The sequence below is a fragment of the Ranitomeya imitator genome, chromosome 6 (genome assembly GCF_032444005.1).
Source record: "Ranitomeya imitator isolate aRanImi1 chromosome 6, aRanImi1.pri, whole genome shotgun sequence".
Taxonomy (NCBI): domain Eukaryota; kingdom Metazoa; phylum Chordata; class Amphibia; order Anura; family Dendrobatidae; genus Ranitomeya; species Ranitomeya imitator.
Window position 1 is genome coordinate 131,141,202 of NC_091287.1, and position 18,086 is coordinate 131,159,287.

The following is an 18,086-nucleotide window of genomic DNA, read 5'->3' on the forward strand; positions in this document are numbered from 1 at the left end:
TGCAGTTCATTCACTAGGTCCCCCCGCGTGGTTCTGGGATTTTTGCTCACCATTCTTGTGATCATTCTGACCCCACGGGGTGGGATTTTGCATGGAGCCCCAGATCGAGGGAGATTATCAGTGGTCTTGTATGTCTTCCATTTTCTAATTATTGCTCCCACTGTTGATTTCTTCACTCCAAGCTGGTTGGCTATTGCAGATTCAGTCTTCCCAGCCTGGTGCAGGGCTACAATTTTGTTTCTGGTGTCCTTTGACAGCTCTTTGGTCTTCACCATAGTGGAGTTTGGAGTCAGACTGTTTGAGGGTGTGCACAGGTGTCTTTTTATACTGATAACAAGTTTAAACAGGTGCCATTACTACAGGTAATGAGTGGAGGAAAGAGGAGACTCTTAAAGAAGAAGTTACAGGTCTGTGAGAGCCTGAAATCTTGATTGTTTTGTTTCTGACCAAATACTTATTTTCCACCATAATATGCAAATAAAATGATAAAAAAACAGACAATGTGATTTTCTGGATTTTTTTTTCTCAGTATGTCTCCCATAGTTGAGGTCTACCTATGATGTAAATTACAGATGCCTCTCATCTTTTTAAGTGGTGGAACTTGCACTATTGCTGACTGACTAAATACTTTTTTGCCCCACTGTATACCTGTATATTTCCACATCAGTTTTCATTTGTGCTGTGCCATTTTCTCTAATGCCTCATGAGAAAGACAGGTACATTATCACACCAATGATCAGCTCCTGTTGTCTTCTCTAAAACTATAGGTCCTGACTGATTATACTGTATAGGGCACTATATGGGAGCCATTATACTGTATGGAGCACTGACGGGTTACTGTATTGTATGCAGCACTATGTGGGGCCATTATACTGTATGGAGCAATATATAGGGCCATTATGCTGTATGGAGCACTATGTGAGGCCATTATACTGTTTGGAGCACTATGTGGGGCCATTATACTGTATTGAGCACTATGTGGGGCCATTATACTGTATGGAGCACTATGTGGGTCCATTATACTGTATGGAGAACTATGTGGGGCCATTATACTGTATGCAGCACTATGTGGGTCCATTATACTGTATGGAGCACTATATAAGGCCATTATACTGTTTGGAGCACAATGTGGGTCCATTATACTTTATGGAGCACTATGTGGGGCCATTATACCGTATGGAGCAATATATAGGGTCATTATACTGTATGCAGCACTATGTGGGGCCATTATAATGTATGGAGCACTATGTGGGGCTATTATATTGTATGGAGCACTATGTGGTGCCATTACACTGTACGTAGATCTATGTGGGGCCATTATACTATAAGGAGCACTATATGATGCCATTATACTGTATGGAGCACTATGTGGTGACCTTTGTACTGTATGTAGCACTATGTGGTGACCTTTGTACTGTACGTAGCACTATGTGAGTCCATTATACTGTATGGAGCACTATATGGGGCCATTATACCATATTGAGCACTATGTGGGGCCATTATACTGTATGGAGAACAATATGAGGCAATCATACTGTAAGGAAGGCAATGCAGAGCCCCGTTATACAGTATGGAGGATTATGTGGGGCCCATTATACTGTATGGAGCACTTTTTGTGGGCATTATACTGTATGAAGGGCTGTGTGGGGATTATAGTTGAAAAATCATACTATGATGGGGTCACTATAACTTGCGGGGGAAATTGAGGGGGAGGGTACAGTAGGTTTATCATACCGTCGTGTGGAGGGTACTGTGGAGGCCTAATACTGTGTTTGGGGCACTTTTATTTGCATCATACTTTATTATCTATATTATACAAGGTTTTTTATTCTTTGTTATTACATATTTAAATTAGGCCATTTGGGCCATATACTTTTTACTGTTCTTGCATGATTAGTCCAATATTTTGTTCTAAGATCTATTAATTAAAATGTACTTTGTTTGTGGGACAACCCTTTTAAGTTTGTTTCCATATGAAAAAGTTTGTTATATTTGACGATAAGGAAAAACGTCCTCAATTGTAGACTTTTTTTAAAATAAATATGAAAGTTGGCCAGCGATTGTGTCCAAGCTTTAATTTTGGCCCTCTGTGTATTTGAGCTTCATATCCCTGGTCTAATGTGTATGGGGTCACTGGCTGACTGATGGTCGAGAGAGATCTCATCGCACCTGTCCAATTTGGGACTTCACATCACATTGTTCTTGCTGAGATAAACCGCCAACCAACATGTCAATCATCTGCATTCTCATAGAGAACACAGGAGCGCTCGGGCCAAGTGATCAGTCTTGTTTATAGAGGCAGGAGACACAAGGGATCACCCGGGCGTTGCCACAAGGAAGGACGAGACAGTTGGCTGTAAAAAGGTTTAATTTGATTATAGGATTACGCGTTTTGGGTAGGTCCATTCCCTTCATCAGGTATAGATAAACAGGAAGATACTCACGACTTTTGTACTGGTCGGAAGCAGCATAGCAAGTACAATTGAGTTTGTTAACCCATTTTTTACAAACACAATGTATTCTTATGCAAAGTTTGCTTCAGGTAAATGATGATGTCTGAGCGGTTTCCTGTTAAGTTTATGGTGCTGATTAAGAATATGACCGATTTTGCCAAAATAGATCTAGTTTCTGAGATATTTACCGTAATAGTTAAAGGGGATGTCCAGTCAAAACCAATAAATCTGCAGTGACGGCCTTGATCCATACAAGTGTTACGATATTTTTTAAATCAGCACTCTCAAAATACCATAAAATGAATTAAAAAAACCTTGGCACCTGAAATAAATTATTTTTGCAGACCTATGTAATGGACAAAAACCAGTGATGCCGCCACTATGAAATCATGATTATCACTAGATTATCGTGTATTCTCTATGCATTCATTAAGACCCTCAGGATACAATGTGGATAATTTAAAGTTCCAGAATGATTCCCTAATGATAAGTTTTTGGAAGCGATCTACAGAAATATGATCTAATATTCATAGCCGTAAACTGTCGGGATTTATTTGGTGTTCATGGAGAAAATGTCTAGACAAGCTGTGATTTGTTACCCTGTTCCTAATGTTGGATCTGTGTTTGTTCATTCTGATATGAACAGGCGGAATGGTATGACCCACATATTACAGGTAGCACAGACCCTCAACTGCCGATATGTCACATCCTCAAAATGACAAATATTGTGATTGAGTAGAAATTCAATATCCTGTAAAATGAACTTCCTTTGATGATCCGGAATAGAGCCATCTTGACATAAAAAAGAATCCACAGCCTCAACCCCCAACTGATGTTCAATGTGTTGAAGTGAACTGACATCTAAGGAAAAAAATGCAAAATTGGGGGGGGAGGGGGATTACAAGTTTGTTTAATACACGTCATGGATATGGGAGGCTTGTCTAATTACATATTTCTGGAGAAATAAATCAGTATAATGAGATAAATGCGTGATGATTGATTTGACTCCCAAAATGATGGGAGGGGATTGGTTACTCTTACAGATTTGGGAGGAAAAATTAAATTAAGGCAATTGTTAATACTTGACACACAAATACTCATTTTCTTTTTGTTATTCAAAATATTCTGGCTGATTGCATTCCCTATTAAGTCATTGTATTGTTTAAAATATTGTGCGGAAGGGTCATGCTTTAGTCTAATATAGCAGCTGGTGTCATTGAGTATCCTAAGTGCTTCTGTAATGTAAGAGGGTTTGTTCTCCCCCTTTATCTGCATTATGGATAACAATTTGATTATTTAATTTAAGAGATCTGAAGGCTCAGTGCTGGGTTAGGGTCAATTTGTCCTTATCATTGGTCTGAAGAAAGGATCTAAGTTCTTTTAGGACTAAATGATGAAAAGTATCCAAATGACTCCCCCGATGATGCAAGGGATGCAAATTGCAAGGTCCCCTTACATCAAGATGTTGGGGTTCATTTCCAGGAGAAATATATCATTCGTTCTGAGACTGTTTATGGGACATGAGATGCAGATACAGACACAGAACATTAGGCCCCTGTAAGGTGATCATGAACGAGGCATAATTAATGTCTGGTGTATGACGCACAATGAAAGAGAAGGAGTTACACTGCTTAGCTTACCTGTTTTGTTCGTTTTCTCAGTTGCTCCGTCAGCATCCCGGCCAGTTCGTCCAGCTTTAAGAAAGCCTAAAAAATACAATAGTGACTGTGACAAGACCTCAAAATTCACCCTTTCTGAGGAAGCCAATGTGGCGAAACGCGTGAAAAAGGGTACAGTGGTAATGATTTGCCTTCAATCTGTACACATTTGTTATGGTTGCAATAATAGCATACCCTAGTCTTTAACCTAGTTAAGATGCCCGCTCCTTATATTCCCACCAGTAGCACAGTATCCATGGGAGACTCCATGTAGCACTTGTTTGCACTTTATTCCCTTATTAACTGCTATATACTTACCTTATCTCCCATCAGCATGGTGCACTGGTTGCCGTGTTTTGTATTTAAACTGCATTATATGTTCATGAGTATGCGCGTTTTGTGCTCTGTGTATTTTCATTGAATGCACAACGTTATGGTATGAACCAGCTGTTGCACAATAGTTATTGCTTATTAGTGCTAAAAAATAAGTATTCAAGTTACATTTATATTCAATGAATGTGCTGCATTGACTGTCTTATATATATGCATTCAACTTTAAAGATTTTTTAGGATATTATTTTCTACTAGGGTGATATTATGACTTTTAACCACTAGGTGGAGCTCTAGCATCTATTGAGTTGTCTGGTCAGTTTAACCATTTATTTATATACATTTTTTACATATATTTAATATTTTCCTTATTGGAATGCACATATATTAATACTAGTTCTGTGACATACTGCATTTTTTCAAATGCATCTATGATTGACTACCACTTCTGTCTCTGAAAAAATATACCCCCTTTATTCCAGTTTTTAACTGTATGTTTTTATTGTTCTTTACCTAATAATGATTACATATTTTTATGGTTCAATTGGGTAGTTAAATGTTTGTTGGTATTTGGTTTATCCTAAAAACTCCCATATACTGGCTCTGCCCCGCATTGTGGTGCGATAGACCTCAAAATAGCAGAGCACGCAAGACGACCCAAGAGAATTTTCTAAGGGAGAATGGAGGAAAATCCCTCAAACAAGAATTGAAAGAGTGTTAGCTGGCTACAAAAAGCGTTTAAAAGCTGTGATACTTGCAGTAGGTAGTGCTACTAGGTACTAACCATGCAGGGTGCCCAAACCTTTGCATTGGCCCAGTTTCCTTTTGGTAAGTTTTTCTTGCAGTAGGTAGTGCTACTAGGTACTAACCATTACAGAACCAGAAACACATGGGCTACTTGCACAATGAACAAGTCTGTTGGAACCTGTTCACACACCACCAAGAAACTTGAAGACACAAAAGAGCACAGCAAGGTCAAAAATACTCTGTTGTAAAAAAAAAATCACAGTAATAAGCAAGTGCTAGTCAAAAGATGGAAAAAACAGGGTATTTAGTTAAAAGGTTTTTTTGCAAAAAAAATGTATACTAAGCTGCTCCACCAATCGTCAAGGTATACCCATATAGAGCAGTCCTACCTAATGTATATAATCCCTATCTGATGTATTTAAAAACCTGATCATCTGTATAGTACCTGTATAAGCAGGGTTCAGAGAGAAAATATCCATGTGGACATGCTGGATGGAACAGCTTTGATGCAAATGACCCATAAGGAGTGGTGGACTCCCCAGTCTTGTAGAAACAAGAGAACAATTACAGAACCAGAAACACATGGGCTACTTGCACAATTAACAAGTCTGTAGGAACCTGTTCACACACCACCAAGAAACTTGAAGACACAAAAGAGCACAGTGAGGTCAAAAATACTCTGTTGTAAAAAACAGAGTATTTTTGACCTCACTGTGCTCTTTTGTGTACCTGCTTATACAGGTACTATACAGATGATCAGGTTTTTAAATACATCAGATAGGGATTATATACATTAGGTAGGACTGCTCTATATGAGTATACCTTGACGATTGGTGGAGCAGCTTAGTATACATTTTTTTGCAAAAAAACGTATCAACTAAATACCCTGTTTTTTCCATCTCTTGACTAGCACTTGCTTATTACTGTGATTTTTTTTTACAACAGAGTATTTTTGACCTCACTGTGCTCTTTTGTGTCTTCTAGGTACTAACCATGCAGGGTGCCCAAACTTTTGCATTGGCCCAGTTTCCTTTTTGTAAGTTTTAAAATGTAAAAATGAAAAGAAAAAATGTTTTTTTGATTAAAATACAAAGGAAATGTGCGATCTTTAAGTTTTGGCCTTTTAGAGATCACTTCCTTTTTAACTTGCTTAACAATAACAGCAATTTTGACCAGGGGTGCACAAACATTTACATGCCACTGTATATACACACACATACACGACATATATACTGCACATACACGTGTATATATAAAAGCAGTCAAAGGACCTTTGATGATATTGTGGTCACATGACTATGATGTCAGAAAAGGTCCTTAAGCAGTCGTCATCCCAGAATAGAAACACTGGGGGGCCCTAATAGAGTGGGGGCCCTGGGCAATTGCCCAATTTTTACCACCCTAACGCTCACCCTCACTGTAACTAATGCTTATTTTTGGGGTAGATCTTATATTTTAAGCATACTCCAAAAATCCTGTAAAATAATGCTAGGGCTTATTTTCGGAGTAGGTCTTATATTCAGGGAAACATGGTAGTGATGTATAATAATACAGCAGGTTAGAACAGCAGGAAAGCATACAGTACCTCATCTGGGGCTGTCTGGCATGTGATCAGGGCATCCAGAAAATCATACAAATACTGAAATATAGAAGAAAGAAACCGATTTCAGAAGTAATGTCTTACATTTATTCTAAGATGAGCCATGAGTAATTATATCTCACAAATCTTGACTACCGAACAGTTAATGTGTATGAAGGTTTCCCAATTATCTCTCAACAAAAATGATTATTGGGGACAGAAGGACGGGGCGGGTTGAATTTAAGTACCCGATCCTTTTCTTAGCAGAGATAGGTCACCGTCAGCTAATGTTAATAGACAGTTTTCTAAAATTCCCATTTCTACTATTAAATTGGGTAAATACAAATTACGAAATACAGCAAATAGACAAAAAGTTTCTTTATCCACAATATTTACTTACTGGAGTCAGAAACTTGTAGGTAAGATGAGCATTTTCTGCCAGCACATCTGCTGCAAGATCAAAATACTAAAAAAAAAGATAAACCATAATACTAAATTAATAGTTCCTTACTATGACGGGAAAGAATAACTTTATACTGTTCAATTTTGGGAAAATGAATGAAACAATTATTGTTCTATGGCTAGTCAGAGGACTTTGGAGCCCTGTCCTTGGAAGGGGTGATAAGCTGTAATAGTTGTCCAACGTCTCATTCCAATAAAATAATCAACTCTGCAATCAATCTCAGAGAAATCTATTACTGTTCATTCCTTGTCTGACCATTCACCCTCAGTCCATGGGCACAATCTGTAGGCGGTGAAGACTGATTTGCGCCTAAACTGAGATAGGAGATGACAGTTTGTAGCTTTAAAATTCTATGACGAGGGGAGAAGGAAGGAGCCAAAGGCCGACAGACATTCTGCTGCGAGTTCTCCATAGAACTTTATCAGCACTAACTGTCTTCTTTACTGATGAATGAATGTGCTTAGCTAAGGTGTTATCTGAGCATGCTCAGGTCTTATAAGAGTGACATCGGCGTACTCGAATAATATGTTCGAGTCTGCAAAGATTGCCTAATAAACAGGCAATCCCTGCATGTGTTGCGGCTGTGAAACAGTGGGGACTCAAACATATTTTTCAAGCACCCCAAAGACACTCGGTGGCACGCGAGCATGCTCAGATAACACCTTATCCCAGTACGTTTGCTCATCACTAGTCATCTCCTATCTCATTAATGAGAAAATCTATATTCACTGAATACAGATTTTACTCTTGAATTGAGAACTTTGAGAATGAATGATCAGTGCTGGAGGAGAAAAAACTGATTTCTCTAATGTTATATTTTAGAAAGTTTCTTATTTTCACCTGCATTATTGATTTATGAAAAAAAAGATAAATTAAAATGACGATTACGCTTTAAATTAAAAGTCAGGACAAGAAGCAAAATTTGGGAGTTTTACCCATTTTTCAATCTTTTTGATATCTAGTATTGATGGGACACAAGGCTGTATTCCTCGGCAATAAATCAAGTCAGGAAAACAATATGGGCTTACATCCCACCAGGGACAAACTGGCGTGTGGTCAGAGGGTGTGACGTCATTAGAATCACTAAGTCCTTATTATAATGCTCTGCATGTACCAATAAGGACACGGAAATATTAACTCCTATCAGATCCCCTACCTCATACTTGCAGTACAAAAGCAAGAGATTTCCAAATGTCTCCGGTGGAAAAGGATTTTGCTGCAACAAAAACTGCAGTTTCTCAAATCCTTCAGTGGGTTTGGCCTCCATGTTCATCAGTGCTTGATTGTGAAGAGTGACGGGGTCAAGTTCCTGTGAAAATCAGATCATAATCTGGGTAAAAGGTACAAATAATTGTCATAGTAAACAAATACATAGTAAAAAAGAGTAATAAAATACCTCCAGACATGCAGCTCCTACTTCAGCATAGTACAAGGTGCTCACTGCTACCCTTTTTTAATTCTTAATTCAAACTTCTCGAGAAACAAATGTGATAAAATATCACAATTTGCAATTTGTTACCACCTTTTCAGTTAGCCATTAAAAGGTATCAACCACTGCCGCTGCACCACTGCAATCTTGCCTTGCGCAGGCGTGTACTACGGAGGACACAGAATGAACTTCAACCCAATATTGCAGCCAGCATGCAGCCAGCGGGTAAGGAAAGAGTGAATCAAACACCTGAAAACCCCGCCCATATGATGACAAACCTGTCCCGCCAAATTCAGGTAACAGGTTCCCGTTAAGGTTGAGATCTCAGCCCATTGATTTCTATAGCGAGGCTCTATAGTACTGCTCACCTCTCCCTCCCTGCAAAACTACAAGCCCTGGCCCCAACCGATGGGTAGTTCTCACTTTCCCGATGAGCTGCTGTGTGGTGCCCTTGTTCAAAGCCACTGTTATTGAGATATATATATATATATATATATATATATATATATATGTATGTATACTGACAGTGCGCTTGTCCTATAGTTTACATGGTCATCTCTCTCTCTCTGTTTAAATAAAATAAAAAATATTCTCATTGTATGTAAGTTTTGTTTTACGACATTCACTTTGAGGTAAAGATGAAGTAGCAAATGTGAATATTAGTCTACACCATGTCTTCAGGAGGGCACCTCTCTCCAGCCTTCTGACTTCCTTTCTGCCTGGGGTGGATGCTCCACCTTGGGTGGCATTTTGGCTTAGTAACATCATCTCGCTGCTGACCTGGACATGCTACTGTGACCGACAGTGCGCTTGTCATATGATACTGTGACCAACAGTGCGCTTGTCATATGCTACTGTGACCAACAGTGCGCTTTTTCTACAGTTTACATGGTCATCTCTCTCTCTTTCTCTCTCTCTCTCTTTTGAGAAAGATGGCCATGCAGACTATAGAACAAGAAAACTGTCAATCACAGTAGCATATGACAAGCGCACTGTCAGTCACAGTAGCATATGACAAGCGCACTGTCAGTCACAGTAGCATATGACAAGCGCACTGTCAGTCACAGTAGCATATGACAAGCGCACTGTCAGTCAAAGTAGCATGTCTAGGTCAGCAGCGAGATGATTTTGCAAAGCCAAACTGCCACTCACAGTGGAGCATCCACCCCAGGCAACAAGACATGGTGTAGACTAATATTCACATTTGGTACTTCATCTTTACTTCAAAGTGAAAGTCATAAAACAAAACTTAATATACAATGGGAATATTTTTTATGTTATTGTTTATATATCAATTATATCTCATTTGGATTTTTCCCCCATTTTTAGTAGATATGGAAAATGATTAGTTCACTTGAAAACTACAGCTGGTCCTGCAAAAATAGCCCAAAACAGCTAGCAAAATAAAAAAAGTTGTGGATCTTGAAAAGCGAGGAGGAAAAAACAAAAGTGAAAAAAAGCAAGAAATATCTGCGTCTCCAAGGGGTTTAGGATCAAGAACCTTAAATTGTAAGATTACAACTGGTAAAGTCTTAATCATCCTTTAGGGAATTATTACTGTATCAATCATCTAATATATAATTGCCTAGAATACTACTCCCTGCAATTTGTGCCAACTTCCGTGGTTTTGTCCGGAGCTAATGTCCGGAGCTAATGTGCGGAGATAATGTCCGGAGCTAATGTCCGGAGCTAATGTCCGGAGCTAATGTCCGGAGCTAATGTCCGGAGATAAGTGACGTCAACAGTGTCCAGTGTCTGATTGGTTGCCGCCTGCTGCGAGCGACCAATCAGAAACGTGCCGTACTGTGACACACTCCGCCCGCCATTTTGGTGTGATTTTTGAATTTTTACCTCACAGCAAGTTTCTACTGCGTGGAGGCGGGCCCAGTGACGTTGCTCTTCAAGCTCCTGCCGAATTTCGTCAAAAAAATGATAATACCATTTACCAAAACTATATATATTTAGTTGTGAAGTGGTTCAGTGACATTTTCACACCAATTTTGAACTTTTGTTTGGTGTTTTCTCCATATACTGCCTATTATTTTTGTTCTTTCTTACTATTATTTATTAATTGTATTATTCTTACATTTGAATAAATAAAGTATATATGGATTCTAGACTCCCGATTCTTTAGAATCGGGCTGCCATCTAGTCAATATATAATTAATATATGAACCACTCCCTTGATACCGTATATACTCGAGTATAAGCCGACCCCCCTAATTTTGCCACAAAAAACTGGGAAAACTTATTGACTCGAGTATAAGCCTAGGGTGGAAATGCAGCATTTACCGGTGAATTTCAAAAATAAAAATAGATCATTATTTCCCCATAGCTGTGCCATATAGTGCTCTGCACCGTTCATTATTTCCCTATAGCTGTGCCCCATATAGTGCTCTGCACCGTTCATTATTTCCCTATAGCTGTGCCCCATATAGTGCTCTGCACCGTTCATTATTTCCCTATAGCTGTGCCCCATACAGTGCTCTGCACCGTACATAGTTCCCTATAGCTGTGCCCCATATAGTGCTCTGCACCGTACATAGTTCCCTATAGCTGTGCCCCATATAGTGCTCTGCACCGTACATAGTTCCCTACAGCTGTGCCCCATATAGTGCTCTGCACCGTACATAGTTCCCTATAGCTGTGCCCCATATAGTGCTCTGTTCCGTTCATTATTTCCCTATAGCTGTGCCTCATATAGTGCTCTGCACCGTTCAGATATCCCTATAGCTGTGCCCCATATAGTGCTCTGCACCGTACATAGTTCCCTATAGCTGTGCCCCATATAGTGCTCTGCACCGTACATAGTTCCCTATAGCTGTGCCTCATATAGTGCTCTGCACCGTACATAGTTCCCTATAGCTGTGCCTCATATAGTGCTCTGCACCGTACATAGTTCCCTATAGCTGTGCCCCATATAGTGCTCTGCACCGTACATAGTTCCCTATAGCTGTGCCCCATATAGTGCTCTGCACCGTACATAGTTCCCTATAGCTGTGCCCCATATAGTGCTCTGCACCGTACATAGTTCCCTATAGCTGTGCCCCATATAGTGCTCTGCACCGTACATAGTTCCCTATAGCTGTGCCTCATATAGTGCTCTGCACCGTACATAGTTCCCTATAGCTGTGCCCCATATAGTGCTCTGCACCGTACATAGTTCCCTATAGCTGTGCCCCATATAGTGCTCTGCACCGTACATAGTTCCCTATAGCTGTGCCCCATATAGTGCTCTGCACCGTACAGTTCCCTATAGCTGTGCCCCATATAGTGCTCTGCACCGTTCATTATTTCCCTATAGCTGTGCCCCATATAGTGCTCTGCACCGTACATAGTTCCCTATAGCTGTGCCTCATATAGTGCTCTGCACCGTTCATAGTTCCCCATAGAAAGCTCTGCCATTGCCGCCGCTGCTGCTGCAGTAAAAAAAAAAAAAATGCCATACTCACCTCTCTTGCTTGCAGCTCCCAGCGTCCGGTCCTGGCGTCTCTCTGCTCTGACCGATCAGGCAGAGGGCGCCGCGCACACTATATGCGTCATCGCGCCCTCTGACCTGAACAGTCAGAGCGCAGACGCCGGAAAGATGGAGCGGCGCCCGGCGGCTGGAACGCGGACAGGTGAATATTACATACTTACCTGGTCCCGACGTCCGGCTTCCTCTGCCTGTCACAGCTGGTCTTCGGTGCCGCAGCTTCATTCTCTAATCAGCGGTCACCGGCACCGCTGATTAGAGAAATGAATAGGCGGCTCCACCCCTATGGGAGGTGGAGCCGCCTATTCATTTCTCTAATGAGCGGTCCCACGTGACCGCTGAAGAGGGGAAGAGGCTGCAGCACAGGAGACCGTGGGACGGCAGGGGGAGCGTCAGGATCGCTGGGACTAGGTGAGTATGCCTCAGCGCCCTCACCCCCTCACCCGCTGACCCTGCCACCCACCTTGACTCGAGTATAAGCCGAGAGGGGCACTTTCAGCCCAAAAATTTGGGCTGAAAATCTCGGCTTATACTCGAGTATATACGGTAATCTTCTGTGGGAAGCCTTGGGACAGAATGACCACAACTCACCTCTTCTGATCGTGGAGGCATGTCTGTCAGAGCTTCTTGAGCTGCTTCATCTGCAAGGACAAATGTAACAGCACATAGTGAGGAAACATTTACCGCCATATGCTAGTTCATATATGTTTTATATTAGGCTACACACTGAGATCATATGTGACCGACCTGGCTCTGCTAACTTAGTGCTACAACAGTCCCTGAGCTTTGATAATGGCAACCTCAAGGGAAAGATGTTTGTAACCCTCTTTTATACATAATGGTGTGAAGAATATTGGCAATACAATGTCATGCCAATCAATTATATCCTATGTGGCATGGAATTATAAACCCCCCTTCAGTGTGCAGCGAGCTCAACAGGGGGGGTCAAGCCTCAAAGGCTGTGAGCGACTGATCTCACACCTTGGAGTCAGCTCATAGCAGAACAAAGGCTTGCCACGTGGACACCATGAGGTCTAAACTGCTTTGTTGAGTCAGTTATTGGATCGCCCCCAGACACAGGGCCACAGGTTACTTGGTACCGGTCCTTTCTGTCTCAGTTCTGGGGTCGTCACGGTGGCTGGACCCGGTCCGTGACCCTGCTAAGGGGCGTCCAATAAAGAGTGATGGTGCGTAGTGCGAGGAATAACAAGGACACAGGGTTCAGTTTCTTTACCTTTTACTGAAGGTTTCAGGATCCTCAATCCAGGGCACTTTCAACAGGGCTGTCTGAGACCGGCCGGTCCGAAGGCACATCCAGAGTTCCCTTTGCAGGTGGAAATCAGTGTCTACCCACTACCGCCTGTGTGTTGTAGTGCTTCCCTGCTGAGCATTCAGGATCGTCCTCACAACTTCTGTTCTCGTTCGTTCTAGATTTTTCTCTTCTCCGGCCCCCAGGTATGTTATGGCTAGGACGCACCTTTATGACAGGTAGGCCTGGAGTTATTCTGGAACCCTAGTGTCACCCCTCTCCCACGATTGCCTCCTATGTCCTTCTTAGGTGTTGAATTGTAGACAGCCAACCTGTAATTAACTGTCCTGCCGCTGTTTGAAGTAATGCGTGAAGTCAGTTACTCCTGTGGTGCTCCGGCCACCGACTACGCGCCTCAGTAAGATGTTGCCTCTCTCTCTCGGCACGACTCCTACTGGATCTCCTTTGTGCTGATCTCGTTTCTCACTGTTCCATAATATCCTTCCTTTCTTGTCTCTTTCTTAGGATACCGTCGCAAGGTAGTGCAGGCGCGGTTCCGTAACAATCTGTCCTTTCGCTAAGTACCTGCCAGATTTCCCAGTTCTGACAGGTCCTTCCTGGAGCTCTCCCAGGCTTCGTTCTGCCTAACTTCCTGTCCGACCCCTAGTTTTACCAATGTGAGAAGTGGCCCAATAAATAAGCCTTTTGCTCCCCCTAGTGGCCGGAGTGTGAAGTGTAGTGTGTGCTTGGTGATACCTGGTCAGTAGAACTCCTTTAGTGCCATCAGACGTACCATCACTCCCCTTAGTTACTGCAATGACCAGATCTCTGGGGCGCTGCACTATGATTCCATAAGGAGTTATGGCGTTACCTTATGTCCGAGCCAATATCATGTATGTTTCCGAGATACCCAGAACGTGGGGAACGCTCGGCTGGGTCTCAACCTGTTCTAGCACCCAGGGGTATGGAGATACATAGAACAGCCAGTAGAAACCAGATAGCAAAGCTGTGTGTGGTCTTAATGCGTAGCAGTGGCTCGGCCTGATCTAATGGCGCCAAAACTGCCTCCCTAGGACCGTCTATTAAAGAATTATGACTCATCTTAGGTTTTGGAGTTTTTAGCTGCCAGGGGCAAGGGGATTTAGGTTCAGCCCAGAAGGCACGACGGGAGTGACCTAAAGGGGATAAGGGCTAGTGTAAGGCTATGTGGTCACTCTCTCTGTGATGCATACGGTCCTGTTCGTCAGTGGGGGCCGCATCGAATAATGTGCTGTGAAGGATCTAGGAGCCAGCTGGCATCCCATGCCCCCTTGTGGCCCTGCGCATCCATGATCGAACATCAGCTGGTAACTGACATTTATTCTGCTTATATCTTTGGTCCTCACTGGTGAGAGTGAAAGGGGCATCTCAACCTGTCAGGGTTGTGAGCGAGTGTGATGTCACCTCAGTGACTGTGTGGGCCACATTCTCTCACTCCCTGTGCCTCCATGGACCCGTGTGGAAAAGGGATGTGTGTGCAAAACTGCGCCAAGCTGACCGTACGTGTCCCCAGGGGCTGCGGAAGGCCACATTGGTGCAAGTGAGGAGAACACAGCCACGTGACGTCCGGCGGGAGGCAAGGTGCAGGTTCGTCACATGTGGTGGCAGTGGAGGGATTCTGCGTGATCTCTCTGGTGTCATCTAATATATAATTGCCTAGAATACTACTTCCTGCAATTTGTGCCAACTTCCGTGGCTTTGTCCGGAGCTAATGTCCGGAGCTAATGTCCGGAGCTAATGTCCGGAGATTAATTGCCTAGAATACTACTTCCTGCAATTTCTGCCAACTTCCGTGGCTTTGTCCGGAGCTAATGTCCGGAGCTAATGTCCGGAGCTAATGTGCGGAGATAATGTCCGGAGCTAATGTCCGGAGATAATGTCCGGAGCTAATGTCCGGAGATAAGTGACGTCAACAGTGTCCAGTGTCTGATTGGTTGCCGCCTGCTGCGAGCGACCAATCAGAAACGTGCCGTACTGTGACACACTCCGCCCGCCAGGCGGGCCCAGTGACGTTGCTCTTCAAGCTCCTTTCGTCAAAAAAATGATAATACCATTTACCAAAACTATATATATTTAGTTGTGAAGTGGTTCAGTGACATTTTCACACCAATTTTGAACTTTTGTTTGGTGTTTTCTCCATATACTGCCTATTATTTTTGTTCTTTTTTACTATTATTTATTAATTGTATTATTCTTACATTTGAATAAATAAAGTATATATGGATTCTAGACTCCCGATTCTTTAGAATCGGGCTGCCATCTAGTCCTTCATAAACGGATACATAGAAAACATCGCTGTTACATCCTGAATATGGGTAAGATGTACAGTAACTAATCACTACATTCTGCACAGCTCAGGAGTAAGAATCCATTTACACGATCTGAAATGAACATTTACAGGAACGCTAAATCCTAATCATGTATGACACAGAAAATGCTTATTACTCAATAACTGGATCGATAAACCCATCCCTAAAATGGTTGTCATGCAAGCTTTATGGGACAAAACACCTATACAAGGCCAGAAAGAATTCAAGGCATATAATACAAAGTTCTGATATTAGGTCTCCACGGCAACGGGTGTTGTTTGCTCCCCACCCTCATCCTCTGACGCATCGGCTGTGTAACACAGTTGGCATCTTCCCCATGTGGAGCGTGATCAGCATCTTGACTGTGCTGTACAGGTAAAGGGGCATTCCCATCTCCAAGATCCTATCCCAATATGCAGTAGGTGTAATAATAATAATATTAGAATCTAATTAGAAATTGAGTATAGTTCTCCTGATAAGCTATGTCACTTACCCCATGTGCAGGGCATTGCAGTACTTTAGGTATCGATGGTTACTACCACTTACAACTAACTATCACTATGAGTAATAATATCCATGAATACCTAAGCTACTGCAATGCCCTACTCATGGGGTAAGCAACATAGCTAATACCCCTTTAAGTCAGGGTGTAAAAATGGATAAATGGGGTTACCCTGTCCATATCGATAAAATATACATTTCCATACATTTGTATGGAGCGAGGCAGCGCCCCTTTAGTCGGCCACACTCACCAGACAATATAAGTGTATGGAGCGAGGCCACGCCCACTGGACAGTCGCATCACCAGACAATATAAGTGTATGCAGCGAGGCCACGCCCACTGGACGGCAGCATCACCAGACAATATAAGTGTATGGAGCGAGGCCACGCCCACTGGACGGCCGCATCACCAGACAATATAAGTGTATGGAGCGAGGCCACACCCACTGGACAGTTGCATCACCAGACAATATAAGTGTATGCAGCGAGGCCACGCCCACTGGACGGCCGCATCACAAGACAATATAAGTGTATGGAGCGAGGCCACGCCCACTGGACGGCCGCATCACCAGACAATATAAGTGTATGGAGCAAGGCCACACCCACTGGACAGTCGCATCAGCAGACAATATAAGTGTATGCAGCGAGGCCACGCCCACTGGACGGCCGCATCACCAGACAATATAAGTGTATGGAGCGAGGCCACGCCCACTGGACGGCCGCATCACCAGACAATATAAGTGTGTGGAGCGAGGCCACGCCCACTGGACGGCCGCATCACCAGACAATATAAGTGTATGGAGCGAGGCCATGCCCACTGGACGGCCGCATCACCAGACAATATAAGTGTGTGGAGCGAGGCCGCGCCCACTGGACGGCCGCATCACCAGACAATATAAGTGTGTGGAGCGAGGCCACGCCCACTGGACGGCCGCATCACCAGACAATATAAGTGTATGGAGCGAGGCCACGCCCACTGGACGGCTGCATCACCAGACAGTATAAGTGTGTGGAGCAAGGCCACGCCCACTGGACAGCCGCATCACCAGACAATATAAGTGTATGGAGCTAGGCCACACCCACTGGACGCCCGCATCACCAGACAATATAAGTGTATGGAGCAAGGCCACGCCCACTGGACAGTCGAATCACCAGACAATATAAGTGTATGGAGCGAGGCCACGCCCACTGGACGGCTGCATCACCAGACAATATAAGTGTATGGAGCTAGGCCACGCCCACTGGACGGCTGCATCACCAGACAATATAAGTGTATGGAGCGAGGCCACGCCCACTAGACGGGCTCTGGCTGGGAGTATATATAACTAATACATACCCTCCGAGCCTGGGTCAGAAATCGTCGAATCCCCGCAGAGCACAAGTGCGTGTGATGGGGGGATTCATAAGTCTGCAATCACACAGAGTGACGAAAACTTATCGATTTGGACCGGACATTTAAGAACATCTTTCAGGAATATTAGCCCCATATGAGGTACTTAAACTGAATACAGAAATGGACGTACAATTTTTCAACTGATACTCAATGGCGGCCTTTAGGTTAAATGCTTCAATCAGCGCTGTTTCATGCAGTACCAAAGTGTTACCCACGCTGCGGACATCAATTCCTTCAGTTGTCATGCCAACGCCAAGCTCTGGGGGGCGATACACAGAAATAAAGAATGAGTGTGTTGCTCACACTGCCTCATCGGACTCTTACATGATGATAACAACTCCTTGAACATGACTAAAATGCTGATGACACAGACTTACAAGCCAGTAGTACTTCAGCCACTAGTACATAGCCCACTAGTACATCGCCCACTAGTACATCGCCCACTAGTACATCGCCCACTA

The 18,086-nt window shown here is 43.1% G+C and overlaps 1 protein-coding gene across 1 annotated transcript in view; it reads right to left on the reverse strand.

The window, feature by feature from the left end:
- Positions 1–18,086, reverse strand: part of LOC138642146 (intraflagellar transport protein 70A) — a 104,889-nt gene that overhangs the window by 36,335 nt on the left and 50,468 nt on the right. Inside the window, exons 7-12 of the mRNA XM_069730098.1 lie at positions 17,756–17,884; positions 12,726–12,775; positions 8,387–8,539; positions 7,168–7,233; positions 6,774–6,827; positions 4,094–4,159 (exon numbers count right to left, since the gene is read on the reverse strand). Coding sequence (XP_069586199.1) covers positions 4,094–4,159; positions 6,774–6,827; positions 7,168–7,233; positions 8,387–8,539; positions 12,726–12,775; positions 17,756–17,884 — 518 coding nt within the window. The remainder of the gene's footprint in view (positions 1–4,093; positions 4,160–6,773; positions 6,828–7,167; positions 7,234–8,386; positions 8,540–12,725; positions 12,776–17,755; positions 17,885–18,086) is intronic.